The sequence below is a fragment of the Carassius auratus genome, chromosome 39 (genome assembly GCF_003368295.1).
Source record: "Carassius auratus strain Wakin chromosome 39, ASM336829v1, whole genome shotgun sequence".
Lineage (NCBI taxonomy): Eukaryota > Metazoa > Chordata > Actinopteri > Cypriniformes > Cyprinidae > Carassius > Carassius auratus.
In genome coordinates, this window is record NC_039281.1 from 8,524,860 (window position 1) to 8,542,407 (window position 17,548).

A 17,548-nucleotide genomic window follows, 5' to 3' on the forward strand; every position below is an offset into this window, starting at 1 on the left:
TCATATTAATGCGTAAACATAACAGGCATAATTTCAGAGATAAGATGGAAATGATGCAGTGGGGATGTTTATAAAATAATGCAGGTCATCTGTTTAAAACAGTGGTTCACGACCTCTCTTATCTATCTGTGCTGATATGAAAATAGCAATAGATGCTAACACAGCAATGAAAATATATAACTACTACTAATGTACTATGAACCTCTGGTACTTTTAAATAGACCGGGATAAATTCAACACATAGATGGATGTTGGATGGATGGATGGATGGATGTTGGATGGATGTTGGATGTTGGATGGATGGATGGATGGATGTTGGATGGATGGATGGATGGATGTTGGATGGATGGATGGATGTTGGATGGATGGATGGATGTTGGATGGATGTTGGATGGATGGATAGATGTTGTATGGATGGATGGATGGATGGATGTTGGATGGATGGATGTTGGATGGATGGATGTTGGATGGATGGATGGATGTTGGATGGATGGATGGATGGATGGATGTTGGATGGATGGATGGATGGATGTTGGATGGATGGATGTTGGATGGATGGATGGATGTTGGATGGATGGATGGATGGATGGATGTTGGATGGATGGATGGATGGATGGATGGATGTTGGATGGATGGATGGATGTTGGATGGATGGATAGATGTTGTATGGATGGATGGATGGATGGATGTTGGATGGATGGATGTTGAATGGATGGATGGATGTTGGATGGATGGATGTTGAATGGATGGATGGATGTTGGATGGATGGATGGATGGATGGATGGGCGGATTGATGTTGTATGGATGGATGGATGGATGTTGGATGGATGGATGTTGGATGGATGTTGGATGGATGGATAGATGTTGTATGGATGGATGGATGGATGGATGTTGGATGGATGGATGTTGAATGGATGGATGGATGTTGGATGGATGGATGGATGTTGTATGGATGTTGTATGGATGGATGGATGTTGGATGGATGGATGGATGGATGGATGTTGGATGGATGGATGGATGGATGTTGGATGGATGGATGGATGTTGGATGGATGGATGTTGTATGGATGGATGGATGTTGGATGGATGGATGTTGGATGGATGGATGTTGTATGGATGGATGGATGTTGGATGGATGGATGTTGAATGGATGGATGGATGTTGGATGGATGGATGGATGGATGGATGTTGTATGGATGGATGGATGGATGGATGGATGTTGGATGGATGGATGGATGGATGTTGGTTGGATGGATGGATGTTGGATGGATGGATGGATATATAAACTAAAATAAAAGAATATATATTAGTTTAATGTTGTAGAGCTTTCATATTAGAGTTTTTTAGCATTATGTCAATAACCAAAATTATGATATTATATTATTATAAAAATTTTAAATGTAAAATTCCAAAAAATTTTAATGTTCTAATTTTATTAAAAAAAAAAATAATAATAATAAAATTATCCAATTAAAACCACAGGTTTAGAGTGTATATTACAGTAGAATTACTAAATATTATTTATATTAACATAATTAAAAAACTCTAAAAAAAATTATGTTAATATAACTAAAATTAAATTGTTCTAATATCATTAAAAAAAAACAAATTCTACAATTGTATAATATTTTTTTAATAGCCATTTTAAATATTTATTAAACCCACCCAATTAAAACTAAAACTGTTTTAGAATATTTTTTGGTGAATTTTATCCTCGCTCTTGAGCTGATCATCTCCATAGTTATAGTCACAAAGAGTTTTGAATCATCTTTCTAATAATATTTCACATTTCAATGTCATCTCTTTTTTTTTTTTTGTTCTGATCGTTACTGATCTATTAACACTGTATTCGATTCATGCTGACATGCATTTGCACTCTCACACCGGTGTGTTGTGCTCTTGATGGTGTTGTATATCACGCAATCTTGAAGTGAGGAAGAAAACACTCCTTGCAAAATCATGCACCTTCCACACCATTGGCATATAGCTTCTGTTGAAAGATTTTTCCATGAAATGCAAAACAATCTTCCGTTTGGTTCTCTTGAAACGTTCAGGTCTTATTCAGGAAAACCTGGTCACTGTGCTGCCTAGGGGACTGTTCCCAACAAACGTGCAAAAAACTGCTCATTCGTGTATGAAACTCAGGAAAAGTGACATTTAAATCAGATTGCGTTTCAAATTTAACTTCCAAAAGGTAATGACAATTTGAGAAGGCTAAATGATTCATGCCCTTAATTTGATAGCATGTTATCTTGTACAAACAGATGTTCTTATCTCACTTTTTTTCGTATCTGGTACCGTAGAGCGGATCGTTTTAGGTTAAGTTTGGGCTTTATCACCTCCAAGACTAATCATTTTGGAAATGGTTGATCAGCTACTCGTCATTCAGAGCAGGAAGAGAGGAAGAAACGTCTGCATGTGTTTGATTGGCAGTCTGCGCCGGAGGTTATCTCAGCACCGCTGATCCGTGCTGAAGGAGGGTTCGAGGCATCAGCGTGTGCATTGATGAATCACCTGAGACAGACTCATTAATGGAAGAAATGAAAATCAATTTTAACGCAGCCATTCCTCCTATAGATCTGTTCCCGTCGCTTGCGAGAGCAGTTTATTGTTTTCTGCTGGATGAATGTGTTGTGTATGTCATACATCAGTCTGTACGTGTGTGTCTCAGTGTTTGCTCCTCCGTCTCTCGCTGTGATAAACTTCATTAATATTTGTTTTAGAGTCCTAGAATATCTGTCATAAGAGTTTCCAAATCTGCTCAATGCATTAAAAAGCTCTAAACCACGAGAGGCCTTTTACTTAACGGAAATATGATAAAAGATGCAAATGTTCAGTAAATAACTACAATGCATTATGAGTAGATGCTGTTAAATATTTAGATAATTATTTATTCTTTTTTTGTATTAGGACCGCCTAGAAACAGCTCATTATTATTAATTAAAAATTTATATATGTATTTATATTTTTTGTGTACAAGGACCCCTTAAACAACAAACTGTTATAATTCTAATTATTATTAATTAAATATTTATATATTTATTTATTATCTGTGTATACTTGGACCCATTTATTTAGTAATTAGAATAATGTTTTTAATTTAATTTAATTTAATTTAATTTAATTAGAAAGAAAATGTCTTTGGTGCCTGGCCCTCCTATGATTCTTACATGATTTTTTTTTTTATTATATTCTGGAGCCCCTCAGTATACTGCCATGAGTCATAAAAAAAGCCATTTAATATTCTGGTATCTAGATATGACTTAGGTCTTTCATGAGATTTCTTCACCTGTTTTATCATAGCTAGACCAAAATCACAAATCAGATGACTCAGAAAAGTAATAACGCCGCGTGATTTGAGATAGCTTTCATGCATGTAGCCCAGATGGTGCTAATCCAAAGTGTAATACATGGATCTGTGGTTAGTTCAGATCCCTAACCAATAAGCATGAGCAATAACAATAGTGATGCTTGTCCAAATATTCCGTCAGCATCAGTTTGCGTTACTAATCTCAGCCGAGCGGCTTGAAATGGCTTGCTTCACTCTGCGCTTCATTAGAGTTTCACTGAGCAGGACGAATGCTTTGGAGCTTTGCTGCTTATTTGGCATTTAGAGAAATCCAATTGCAAGCGTGACCTTTGGCTCTCAGCGTGTCAGGCCTGTGATTCGGCTCCCTGCCCCGCGGTGTGTCCCGCGTCCTTTAGTTTCCCCGTGTGTGAGCGCGAGCCTGTGACATATTACTCGCTGACAGCTCTCTCATTCTTTTAATTGTGTAGCTGGAGAAGGCCGAGCGGGAGGACAGAGGAGATGAAAGCACCAATCACAGCAGCGTAAGTCTCTGACTCTCATCCACATCCTCATCACACCTCGTACAGGCACAATCCTCTGTGAGCTGAGGCTTTTTAAGGGTGGAAAAAAATAGAATGTTAGAATATTATATATAACATTAGAGTTCTATGAGTTTTAGTTCTCCTTTAAAATTGTGAATTTGGCTCGTCACCATCAGGTTTTTTTTTTTTTTTTGCATTTAAAATTCTAAATTAATTTAAATTTAAAACTCTATATACATGCAATTTAAAATAACAGTTTTCAAAGTGAATATCTATTTTTTCTTTCTGTATTTTTCAGCATAATTACTTCAGTCTCCAGTGTCACATGATCCTTAAGCAATCATTCTAATATGCTTGTAAACCATTGTCAATTTATTTTTAGATTAAATTTATATTATGCAATTTGAAATTTGGTGTTATTGATAGAAAATCACAAAAATATGATTTAAAATTGTTTTAAATGTGCCACTGACACCATGCTGAACCATGGTGAAGCACCTCCTTTTACTGACTATTCATTGATTAAAAAAATAAATAATAATAATTCTATTATTCTGCACCAGCCTTTTGTTCCTTCCACTCTGTTGCTCTTTCTCTCCACATTTTCCTGTCTGTGCATCACCCTACACCCAGCTCTGTTGTCCCTCTCCCCTCCTCCATCCTCTCGCAGAACATGACAGATCATTACAGGCCAATCGAGCGCAGGAGAACTTTATTTGTCGCAGGATAAATCACTCTGACACAACTGGGCGAGGAGACTGCAGCCCCATCAGAGGGCCGGGGTAATGAGGGGAGGGACAGACGGCCTGTGAGAAGAAAACAACTTTCTCTTGTGTTGTTATTTCCTTCTGTAGGAGGCGGCGGTGGCCGTGGTGTCCTGCAGCCAGGAGAAGGAGAACCAGCCGGAGAAAGGCCCCCCCAGCCCCGTCAAATCAGAACGAGAGGCTCTGCTCGTGGGTAAGCGTCAAGGAAGGCACAACGGGCAACTGGGAGTTTTTCACATTTGATCTAATAAGACACAAGACTGTACAAAAAAAAAAAAAAACCTGTTCTCATTATTTTCATCATCCACAGCTATGTCTACTAGGGTGCAGGTGTTAATTGCCCGACCAAATGAGCCTCAAATGAGTCACCTCGGATGCTTTTTAATGAGGAACTTTAACATGTCACCCACAGCACAGCTGGAGAGTGTGCGTGTGTGTGTGTGTGTGTGTGTGTGTGCATGAGAGGGAGGCTGCCAAAATCCATGGCCAAAAATTCTGCCTAGGTGGACAGCTCGCTATATTTTGAGAAACAGCCAGAAAGGGAGAAATAATTGACTCTGGACTGCTGAATTATTAAAACGAATGCACACCCTGAGGTGGCCACGCAGTGAAGAGGCGCTAAAACGTCAAAGATCCCCGAGTCAATCACGTTTACAATTTGTTTACGCTAAAAAAACATTTTTCAAGCTTTCGGAATGAGAAATTGATTGTCACGGCATAAGAGGAAGATATAATGCAGATGCGGAGGCGTGTAGTAAAGAACCTTCGGCATTCTCTGCATGTGTAATTGGCTTGGCACCGCATGTTTGCCAGGGATTTATTTGTATTTTATTTGGCTTATTTTCCAGTCCAGTGACCGGAAAGATTGCTGACCGAGCTGTTGTCCAGCACATTGCTCTCTGGTGAAGAAAGCTCTAGCTCCTCCGTCAGATCTCTTTTAACTCATGCTGTGTCTGAGGAGGAGCTCCTGTCAGAACTAACAGGGGAATATACCATGCCCACATCCAGATATAACACAGTCCAAATGTGCGTTGAGCATGCAACAGCATCTGAGCTCTTCTAATCTTGATATCATTCACCCTATATGTGCGTGCTAATGCCACAGTATAGTAAAAACATAGAAAACCTGATGCACAATTGTAAAAATGCCTTCCTTCAAGTCATCAAACATGTTTTTTGCTTAAGTGAACATAAGAATAACTTTTAATGCATGTAATATTTCGACTTATTGGACTGAAACATCTGATGTTTAATTGATTATGCATGCATAATTTAAAGAGCCATATGATGGCCAGTGTACAGTATGTATATATGCAAATGAGAACAGAATATAGCACACAAGTCATATAAGCTGCTTTCTGTTATTTTTTAAGGTTTACAGCATCTGTTCAGTGCTGATTTTATAGTCTATGCTGAATTCTCATTTTGTGGAAAAAAAGCACACAGGTTTGAATGGCATATGAGATGACATTTTTGGATGAAGTCCCCATCTCATGGAGTTTGTTTAAGCACATACAGCATTATATCTTCTAGCAGACATGCATGAATAAATTAAACATTGTGTTGTTATAAAAGGTCCATTTTCTTTCACATAACAGTGTTTGGCTTCGGATCAATGTGGAAATGGAAAGACGTGGTAATCCAAACACACTGCAATGAAACCATTTATAATAGACTATATCTATAGTCCATCGAGACTAATGGAGTATTGACTGTGCGCTCCTCTCTGGAGATCTGCCTTGCTTTTCTGATCAGACCATAATGCGTTCAGAATAATTAGTTATCAGCGCACACCTATGGCATTCGAGCCAGAAGTGATAATAGCAGCCGTTATTACTAGTCCATATGTTTGAGTGTGTGAATGAAGCACTCGGAAGGCAGAAGAACAGCCTTGATTATGGCAAACAGCTTAAAAACTGCAATTAAACACTCATAATCATTTAGAAAGTTCAAGAGGCAGAGTTAGCCGATGAGGATGAGGACATCCACTTCTGGGAAAACAACTCAAGGACTTGGAATCATTCGCTGACGCAGAAGTGCTCTGCTCCAAAACCAAGCGAGCCGCCTACTTAAACCGCATTTAGACACCGTCTTCTTAAGATACTTCATTTGGGCTGAGATCTGAGGTAGTGTTGTATTGTATGCAGAGCAAGCAATGCCAAAATGCGACTAGAATAAATGCATTCAAGCTGGAGGAAATGTCAATACTTGTCAACACAATATTTATTAATAAAATATTTATATTTTAAATAAATATACAAATGCATACAAACTTAGATATTTAGCTAATGTGTTTATGTCTATAAATATACTTTACTCTAAATAAAGTCATTTGTTATTTATATATTATGTGTGTGTGTGTGTGTGTGTGTGTGTGTGTGTGTGTGTGTGTTATATTTTAATCAGTCATTTATGAGATTCTGAAAGGTTTCGGAGCAGATTTTATATTTATACTGTACTGTAAATGTGTCGGTGATTAATCTTTGGCTTTTCTTCCACAGGAATCATCTCAACGTTTCTTCACGTCCATCCTTTTGGAGCCAGCATTGAATATATCTGCTCCTATTTACAGCGGCTGGACACAAAAGTATGAAACACACACACACACATTTCACTCCTTTTATTTTTACTTCTCATTTTCAGTTAGTTATAATGATGCTATTTAATTTATTTCGCTTCAGTAGTTTTCTTCTTGATAGCAGCTGTTCAATCTTTCCATGATGACAGATACTACTCTTCGTCGAACAAACTGCAGCCTAAAACAACAACATCTTTGAAGTTTATGTTCAGAGTTTTATTTGTGACAATTACAGGAACGCAGCTGCAGTGCTTACTGACAATTAAATGTGCTGTAAATGTGTCAGATTTAGCAGTAAATTGTGACTATCATCACTCTGGCGTCTCCGGGGTCTTTCTGAATCACTGTCTTGAGTCACGAGGCCCACACAAGAACAACTAATCGCTGGATTCAACTAAGTTTGTGCTGTTCATGACAAAATGTTTGGATTATATGCAAGTGTTTCTTGTGAGGTAGTTGAGATCAACTTAAGTAGCCTCTTAACTCTTTGTTGTTGTTTTTTTGGACCTTTGATCAGTGGTGGATGAAGCACACAAATCAGATACCCTAGTGAAATATGACTTTTGTTTTCAGTTTAATGAGTAAAAGGAAACAGAGAAAAGAAACATTTGATTGCGTCCGAAACAACAAGAAGAAATCAAATCAAAATCCAATGTTTAAATCATTTTTTAACCAATACTGAACACCGTACTGTAATTCTCTGTAATTTGTGCACATATTTATTTACAAAAAAGTAAAAGTATTTACAAGAGCAATATTTCATAATAGACTCCACAACTATTGAGCTGTTAAGGACAAAAAGAAGAAATAGAATAAAAGCACAAGATCAGAATAATGGCAGTGACAGGTATGCAATACAATTTCAAAATGTATTATATAGGCCTACAATTACATACTGTAAAAATATAAACCAAGAATCTTTGTTTACCTCATCCAAATAAGAGGTTGCATTGTTATTTCTACTAATCTCGACATTTTTAATGATATCCATCATTTTGAGAGATAAAATGCAAGAGCGAAAACCATTTCAACTAGTGCATCTGTTGTCCTGTTTTTAAACTGTTTTTACTATGGGGTTATGGTATGGACAAGCGTATGTTATGGACAAAGACCACAGGTGCATTTCATTGATGGCATTTTGAATGCACAGAGATAATGTGATGAGATCCTGAGGCTCATTGTTGTGCCATTCATCCACGACCATCACCTCCTGCTGCAGCATGATAATGCACAGCCCCATGTTGCAAGGATCTGAACACAATTCCTGGAAGCTGAAAACATCCCAGTTCCTGCATGACCAGCATACACACTGGACATGTCACCAATGAGCGTGTTTGGGATGCTCTGGATTGGTGTATACAACAGAGTTTTCCAGTTCCTGTCAATATCCAGCGACTTCACACAGCCATTGAAGAGGAGTGGACCAACAATGGTGATCACAAAATATACTGACTGGATTTGGACCCCCCAATAAAGTAAAACTGCTCATTTTAGAGTGGTCTTTTATTGTGGCCAGCCTAAAGCCCACCTGTGCAATAAACATACTGTCTGATCAGCATCTTGATATGCCACACCTGTGAGGTGTTCAAAGCAGAAGTGCTCACGAACACAGATTTAGACAGATCTATGAACAATATTTGAGAGAAATAGTCCTTTTGTGTACATAGAAAAAGCATTAGATCTTTGAGTTCAGCTCATGAAAAATGGGGCATATATATATATATATATATATATATATATATATATATATATATATATTTATATGTATAAGTATATGTATATATATATATATATATATATATATATTAGTGCTGTCAATCGATTAAAAAAAATTAACTAATTAATCGCACAATTTTTAAAAATTAATCGCGATTAATCGCGATTAATCGCAATTAAAAGACTGAAACTTTTTGGATATGTAAATGTAAAATGTAAATAATTAATGTAAACTCAAGACATTTAAATTTAAATTCAAAATATGATTGTTTATTGGAATTTTTGTTTAACTTGTAACAGATTTTCTCATGTAAACAACATACCTGCAATAAACCATCAATATCCTCCAAATTAACTGTTGGCTTGAAAGCCATATTTATTACAGAAATAAAAACACAGGCATGTAAGTACCATTTGAATTTCAAAACAATCAATGCCAATGAAAAACAAAAATGATTTCCATGACTGAAAAAAATTCCAAAGTATAGTCATTGCCAGTGCTTTAAGTGGGCCGGTACGCACCAGTAGGCTACTCAGTACTGCCACTTCCAAATATAGCTCTTGAGCATACCGCCACCTCTCCATGCGCCCAGAACGTGCTTGTAGCGTACCGGTACGCTCATTTGGACATCTGTTTTAATAGAGGTTTTAATCTTTTACCTGCACTGCCGATTTTCAGAGCGCCCTTCACAATGCAAGCTTCCTAATTCATCCCACCGAGAGCAGAAAACTACATTACCCATTCACCCTTAAGTTACACAAGTGAATAGCGCATGTGTCGCTTTTCCCACTGTTAAGTGTCAACAACTCAACGTGGCCGGAGAAGGTGTGTGAAACTCGTTGTGAGTTATACTAAAGCAAAATCTTGAGTATTTATTGTCTGATAAACATTAAAAACTGTCTGCGGAGGTTGAGTCGTCCTGCAGCCCCCGCTGGCTGCTCATTGGCTGCAGCATCTTTTTTCTAAGTTCTAAAAAAATACCGTAGACGGCAAGGCACAAATTTAGATATGTATTTATCTAATTAATCTATAGCCTATGCACAAAGACAATATGATCATTTTGTCCCCTTTTTGTTTTAAAGCTTGATGAAGAGAGAGAGCGCAAGTTGCTGCAGCTGCGAGGAGGACAGTGATGCACGCGCACAGGAGTGATTGACAGTTCGCGGCACTGTGTACAAAAAATACTCCGCTACACAATTATTTCGTTTAAGCTTATTAACGTTAGCGTTACAGAAAGGTCTGATTTACGCACTGTTACAGTCATTGTTTTTTTTTTTTTTTTTTAAACAATGACATTTGAGTTCATGATTTTAATGTGGCTGTTTCTTGTGGCAGACTAAATGAAGAGTAATGTTTCTTGTGGCAGCCTGAAGAGTAATCCGGCAGAGTTTTGTAGGCTACTGAAACTTTCCGTCTAAAAGTCCTTCCTTGGTCTTATCCATATTTCTTTGCACGTTGAACACACATAGGCCACAAATGGAAATAAAAAAACTGCAACCGCGTTAATTGCGTTATTTTATTTTAACGCGTTAAATATTTCAAATTAATCGAATGCGTTAACGCGCTAATTTTGACAGCACTAATATATATATATATATATATATATATATATATATATATATATATATGTATGTATATGTATATGTATATACAGTATGTTTCCACTTGTTTCCTTTCTCATAAAATTTTTTATTCGTGATTATAACATTTACACACACACACACAGTTTACTCACTCTGACTGAACATATTTACTGCTGCACACACACACACACACACTGAAAGTATGACGGTCTGCCTGCCATTCTAATGTTCGTTTCCTTTCTCATAAAATTTTTTATTCGTGATTATAACATTTACACACACACAGTTTACTCACTCTGACTGAACATATTTACTGCTGCACACACACACACACACACACACACACACTGAGAGTATGACGGTCTGCCTGCCATTCTAATGTTCTGCTGAGTAAACAGCCCTTGAGCACAGCTCTCACTCTCACAGCAGGACCACACACACAGATCTCCCACGTGTGTGTGTGTGTGTGTGTTTTCATCTTCCTGTTCTCAAATATATTCCTTAAGCTTTTCCTGCCAAAATGTTTAATGCTGAAATAAAACGCTCATCTCACTATAGTGCAGTGTTGATTACTCTTTATTTTCCGTCATCTCTCAGGCTTTATCTCGCTTCCTCGCTCTGCTTTTGCTGTCACACAGTGACTAATTTACACTTACAGATGGAGGGTGAAAATGAGCCTCTATATCTTTTTTGATTTGAGTTGAAGCCCTCCGGCTGTGGATGCCCACGCTCTCGCTCTCCGCAGCAACTCCTTCCATCAACACTCCCGCTTGTTTTCACTAAAAACAATGCGCTCCAGTGGGAGGCTTTAATTGATAAAGATAAATAACACACACACATATGCACGTGGGTGTCACAATCATGTGAAGAACACAATTCACATCATGTTTGTTCTGAGATTCATGGTGTGTTTATATACAGTGGGGTTAAGATAATCTGAAACCACATCAAAGATTCAAACCTGGGAAGTTTTAGTCAAATGCAAGGCAAATATTAAATGAAAATGGAATGTATACGATTCTGCAATATTTCTAGGTCAGATGTGGCTTGTTAATGAGTATCAAAGGAGTAAGTCAGGTTGCATATAAATTAAGCACTTAAATACTGATTTATAATTACACAAATAATGCGTACACCATTTCTACTCATGCCTAATTTCGTTAAAAACAAACACAGTCAGGGAGGGGATGAAAATGGGTCCAATTTTAAATGCAGAAATGTGAAGCATATAATTTTATGAAAGCACTTACATGAATTTTTCTGTTATTATTGTTCAACAGTTTAAGCTGTGACTTTGCAGTCACTAAATTTATGTGAGCATGCACATTGTTCTTGTGGCTGTACTATTGAAACAGTGAGAGTTTACAGAGTTTCTACAGGTTTGATGAAAGTAACTTTAAGTCATTTTAAGACCCATTTACAGATTTAAAAAATAAATAATTTACCAATTTACATTCACTTCAGTTATAAGTGCCTCATTCTAACTCAGATTTTTGCTTTAATAAAAAAAAGGGCAAGTTGTAATTAATATTTGTGGTAATCAACATTGTGCCATTTAACTTGAATTTTCCCCTGAACATGGCACCAATGGATGGACTTAAAAGATTGCAATCATTACAATCACAAGCTTTATTAACTGCCACAGTAATGTGTTGAAGGATAGTATCATATCATTATAACAGAATGTGTGACTGTAGTACAGTATCACAGAGCTGATTTAATACAGTCTGTATCATTAAACCATGCATGTCCCGTAAAGCTGCTTTCAAACCATCTGTGATGTGATTTACAAATGACATGAATCAATTATTAGTCTCAGAGCTGCGTGATTGGTTCGTATGGGTCTAATGGTGGATGTTCTCATTGTTTCAGATCAGCACCACAGAGGTGGAGACTCTTTTGGGTCGGCTGCCCTGCACGTTCAAGCAGGAGTTGACGGGAGTCGGGGCGAGTTTGGAGAAACGCTGGAAGTTCTGTGGGTTCGATGGCATTAAGACGGCGTAGAGACACGGGTTTGGGTTCCTGCTAGAAAAACAAAAATGGGTGATGGACCCGGAGGGGTCTCAACCAATCACCTGCCAGCTCTCCGCGTCCGTCCGGCCACCCCATTGGGACACTATTGTGGAAATCTCCGAAAAAACACTCAAGACCCGGAGGTGTGTGTGCAGTATGTTTCAGCACATGAACGGACCGTGCACTTGTACCACACAACGGGTAAAAATGAGGGTTTGCTGAACCGAGGACTGGAACTGTCAACATACATTTTCTTGTTTCACTTCTGATTTGTAAAAAAAAAAAAAAAAGAAAGAGAAAGAGGAAAAAAAAACACTTTTTCTTTTATCTTCTGTATAGGCGGCAGAAAACAGTTGCATAGAATCCTGTAAATGTACATTTGAATAACTTGCTATTTTTAAATAATAAAAAGACGAAACTAAATCTGGAAGCAGGCTAATTTAATAGTTTAAAAGTGTGCTTCTAAAATCTTCAAAAGTTCCACTCTGTGCACCTCTGAACCTAATTAAGAGGAATCATGGGATAAAGAGACGGGATTTCCTCTCACTTCGGCTGCATTTATGCCACACACGTCCGTTCAAACCTTCAGGCTTTTCCTGCTTTAGCTGGTGACCACAGAAGCACTCTTCCGCTCTTCCCCACGTGATCTGAGCCGGTCTGCAGAGTTTCCCTCCTCTAATGGTTTGTTCTTTCATATGAATCTTCTTTAGATATGGTGTTTTGCTGTGTGTGAACACGTCGAGCAGCCCTTAGCTTGTGAAGTCTAATTAACAATCAGAGCGCTGTATGTGTGTGTGGGTGTTTGTCTGTTAGTCAGCAGCGAACGTCTCGTCTCGTCTCGTCTCATGAAGACTCTTCCGGCGGCACACTCAAGCATCCCTAATGCTCTTCTGTTGTGCAATTTGTAAGGTTATTTTTTCACATATTGCTGAGGGGAACTAAAGCTTTATTACACATGATTGGTTCCCACTGCCCCTTTTCCATTTTCTTGGGCCATGTTTATGAAAGATTAGTTTCTAATGCTTGTCAGACATTTGGCCTCTCAAACATGAATTAATAATGGCTAATGATTATTTCTTCCATCGTAGAATGAGCCTTAATTCATTATTATGTCTTTTTGTCATGCATTTTTAATATAGACACTCACTGAAATATAAGTGAACAGAAGATGAACAAGTAGAGCATTTTTTACAAAAAGGACTCTCTCTTAAATATGAATATTTCAGTGGTCTCTTTAAAAATGTCCCATCATTCCAACTTAATAGAAGTTTAATCAACAGCATTTGTGGAATACCACTAAAATGTGTTTTTAACTCGTCAAATCAAATTAAAGAAATACAAATCAGAATTTTGGTGAGGCACTTAAAGTGAATGGGGCCCATTTTTGAAGGATTTAATGGAAGCTGATAATTTTATAAAGTCACCTATATTTTGGATTGCATGAGCGTGTGTGTGTGTGTTTATGGTATCATTAGTTGGCCCCATTTACTTCCAGTGTCACTGTAACCCAGATTTTGCTTTAAAAAATGAACTATATATATAATTTAATTATAACAATTCAAACAAATCTTTACTATCACTTTCTATCAGCACATACTTGCTGAATAAAATTGAATGATGCTGAAAATACAGCTGCACATCACAGAAATAAATTACATTTTACAATATATTCACATACAAACAGTTATTTTAAATTGCAATAATATTTCACATTACACTGTATTTTTGAGCAGATAAAATGCATCTTTGATGAGCATAAAAGACTTCTTTAAAGGGGTCATGAAGTGCCTTTTTTTATTATTTTCTACTGTTGGCTGAGGTGCACTGAAGATTTTTACATCAAAAACCATAAAATAAATCTGAACTTTCCTAATGTTGGGATCAGAAGGAAGGCAACGAAGGCAACAGCTTGGCACTGAAACAGCGTCTGGTTGTTTTCAGAGCATCTTTATTGTTTGGTTTCTGCGTAGCCCTGCATATGCCTCTCTCGTTATTTACTGAATAACGGTGGGCGGGGCTAAACAGGCAGTGATGTAGAAGCAGGTGTTGATCATCTTCTGCGGAGGCGGGGTTTAGCTACACTATTATGTCATAAACACAACATGTCGTTTTAGCAGACTGGCTTCAATATAAGCTGAACCTAGAATATTCCTTTAAATGCATCAGATCTATTAAAAGCAAGAATATGTTTGTCAGCGCACTCTCATCCAGCTATTACCGGATTACAGGTTTTTAAACTTGGACGAGGCAAACAACACATGCACAGATGCAGGGTCAGCGAAAGGTCATGCGGCGAGCGTACAGTACGTGTCCTATTTTCCTTTCCTCGTTCCTCTATTTTGGGAAGCTCCAGCCGCTCCATCAGAGCACTTAGCCGGAGAGCCATGTGAGTCAGTTCACCAGCACTTATGTGGACTCCATCACTGTCATTTTTCTGACAAATGGCTGTGGTTTTCACCTCGACAAGCCACAGGTATTTTACCATTATTTTGTGTTGCTGTGATTTTTACGTACTTCTGTTCCCCGGTAGACTTTATTTACCCCCGTCAGGAATCCTCCATTTTTTTCAGATGTTCTGAACATCACACAAAACCCTAAACAGACTAATTATCTCTCTCTGTGGAGCCCTGGAGATGTTTCTCATTCGGCTGCCTTCTTTATGCAACACCACAGAGTCCTGAAGCAAAGACTCTTCCTCTGGAAGCTGGAGTGTCCTTCAGCACCTGGCCTTGTTTTTGAGCTCGCTTAAAGAGAGAGTGGCTCTGAATCCAAAGGGCAGCGGTGTCAAATCATAAAAACACCCAAGAGTCTGGCTCATAACCCATAATCCCCTGAATGCCATGCTTCTCACATCCTTGGATATAATTGAATATGGAGTGATCCAGCTTCCGTGGATCTCTTTTTGGGGGGCCGTATCTTGATGCTTTGGCTAATTAATTCTCTCTTACCTGACTTCCTCCATTCAAAGTGAATCCAGGCAATTAGAAAGAGCGACTCCCTGGAGCGATGGTATGAGAGGGAGGTGAACGGCTCGTAAGGAGAGCAACAGAAAGCTCCTCATTACTCCACAGACGTGTCCATCTGGTTTAAGGAGGACCCCGTGGAGGTTACAGGGGGTCGTCACTTCCATAATAATGCTTATGGATAATAAATCAGAACCAATACATGGATCACAGCAGTTCATGAGCTCCCTCTTCTGGACACAATTAGAGACGCCACAGTGAAATAAATGTCTTCTGGAGAGCAGATTTCAGTAATGTCTGTGATAAGATGAGGTATTAAGAGATCAGTTCAAGCAGGAACCGTTGATTACCTTGAACTACGCTATATAACTGTCCGAATAAAAAGTGCTGGTTATTTCAAATCTATTTTGGTGTTTTAAAGGGATAATTCACCCCAAGATTAAAATTCTGTCACTTTTTACTGTTTACTCACCCACTGTTAACGCATTTCTATTGTATGGAGTGAAAAAAAATGGCAACAAAAAATTGAAAAAATTGTTCAACAAAAGAAAGAAACTCATACAGGTTTGGAAAAACATCATGGTAATATGTAATAATATTTAAAAGATACTGTTTAAAATTGTGGGGGCAGTAAGATGTTTTATTTGATTTATTTATTTATTTATTATTTTCTTTTTTGGACTAAGTCGCTTCTGAAAGCCAAGGCTGCATTTAATGATTCAAAAACAGTGAAATATTATTACAATTTAAAATACCTATTTTATATTTAAACATATTTAAAATATATATATATATATATTCCTGTGGTGGAAAGTGATATTTTCCTCATCTTTACTCCAATCAAGAGCTTGCAGTGATGTCAGCTGCCCTTGGCCTTTTAGTTTAATTTCAGGTCCTGATGTGTTTGATTTGAAATGTCAGCGGTCGTGATACCTTTGAGTAATGAACTACTGTCACAATCATCTTCATTACGCCGCTGACCTTTCAGAAACAAATGGAGAAATAGATTGCCTCCGTGCCAGTGATTGAGTGAGTTCACAACTATTTCTAAACATGAAAATAACTTCGTTTTGTTTTCGCTCCCAAAAGCACCTCTTGTTTTTCCTCTTTACTAAACATGTTTAAATCTAACTTTCTCCTTGTGTTTACTGGGAAAATTGAGCTGCGTGCCTTTAAATAGATCTTATCTGTCATCAGCTGTTTCATGAAGTCTTTGAATAAAGCAGAACGTCAGAACTCTCTCCTCAAAATAATGAGTGGCTTGTTTTCCACTAAAAGCCTGTCATCTCGCACTAACAGCATGTAAAAAAAGTATAACAGACTCTATTAATTAGATAGCGTCGCACTTTTACTCGTGTCTCCTCACTCGAGCACTAGATTTGCTGTAGAGGTGATGCACAAATAATATCATAAAGAGTGCAACAGCAGGTCTAAAGCTGCAGCGCTGCATATTTATGAGCGAACAAAAGTTCAGTCTTGTTTGTTCTGCCACCCATGAAACCTGCGGCATGTAGAGCAACTGTCACTTCCACGAAAACTTTAACACCATTCAAATGCACTCGTGTTTTAGCATGCATGTCTTAATGAGGAAGTCACATTGACTTAGTTCACTTTGTATAACAGTGTTGCCCTTAAGTCACATTTATTAAATCTAAATTAGAGAGGACTTTGCTTAATGAGTTTTGATTTGTGACCACACGACCCTATAAAGATCTTAAGGATATGCAAAGACGAAATTGTCTGTGACTGTCACTTTACGCTTGAGCTGGTTACTCGCTTCTGCCCATAGAGTCTGTTCACCTCCAGTCAGTCCTCGTCCTTCTCCAACTGTTTACAGATACACACCGTCTGAATCTTTAAATGAGACTTTTGACTTCCAAACAAGTTAAGCTTTATTGACTGTGACACTAATGCCGACTCGTTCCTCCGTAAACTTGTCAAATAGTCGAACCAAAATTATGTTTGCAGTAATGCACTTACAGCGAAGTTTCTGGCACATTCTAGAGCTTAAAAACAGCAACGTGGAGCCCGTTCAGACATTTGATGATTAGACCTAAACTCTGTCATGATGACGACGAAAACCTCATTAAAAGAAGCAAA

General features: G+C 37.9%; 1 protein-coding gene across 4 annotated transcripts in view; it reads left to right on the forward strand.

Moving 5' to 3' along the window:
- Positions 1-12,775, forward strand: part of LOC113057865 (ecto-NOX disulfide-thiol exchanger 2-like) — a 194,728-nt gene extending 181,953 nt beyond the window's left edge. For all 4 annotated transcript variants that reach the window (XM_026225420.1, XM_026225417.1, XM_026225418.1 and 1 more), the window contains 4 exons: positions 3,777-3,830; positions 4,685-4,787; positions 7,096-7,181; positions 12,345-12,775. In XM_026225420.1, coding sequence (XP_026081205.1) covers positions 3,777-3,830; positions 4,685-4,787; positions 7,096-7,181; positions 12,345-12,476 — 375 coding nt within the window. In that variant the 3' untranslated portion in view covers positions 12,477-12,775. The remainder of the gene's footprint in view (positions 1-3,776; positions 3,831-4,684; positions 4,788-7,095; positions 7,182-12,344) is intronic.
- The last annotated feature ends 4,773 nt before the right edge of the window (positions 12,776-17,548 follow it).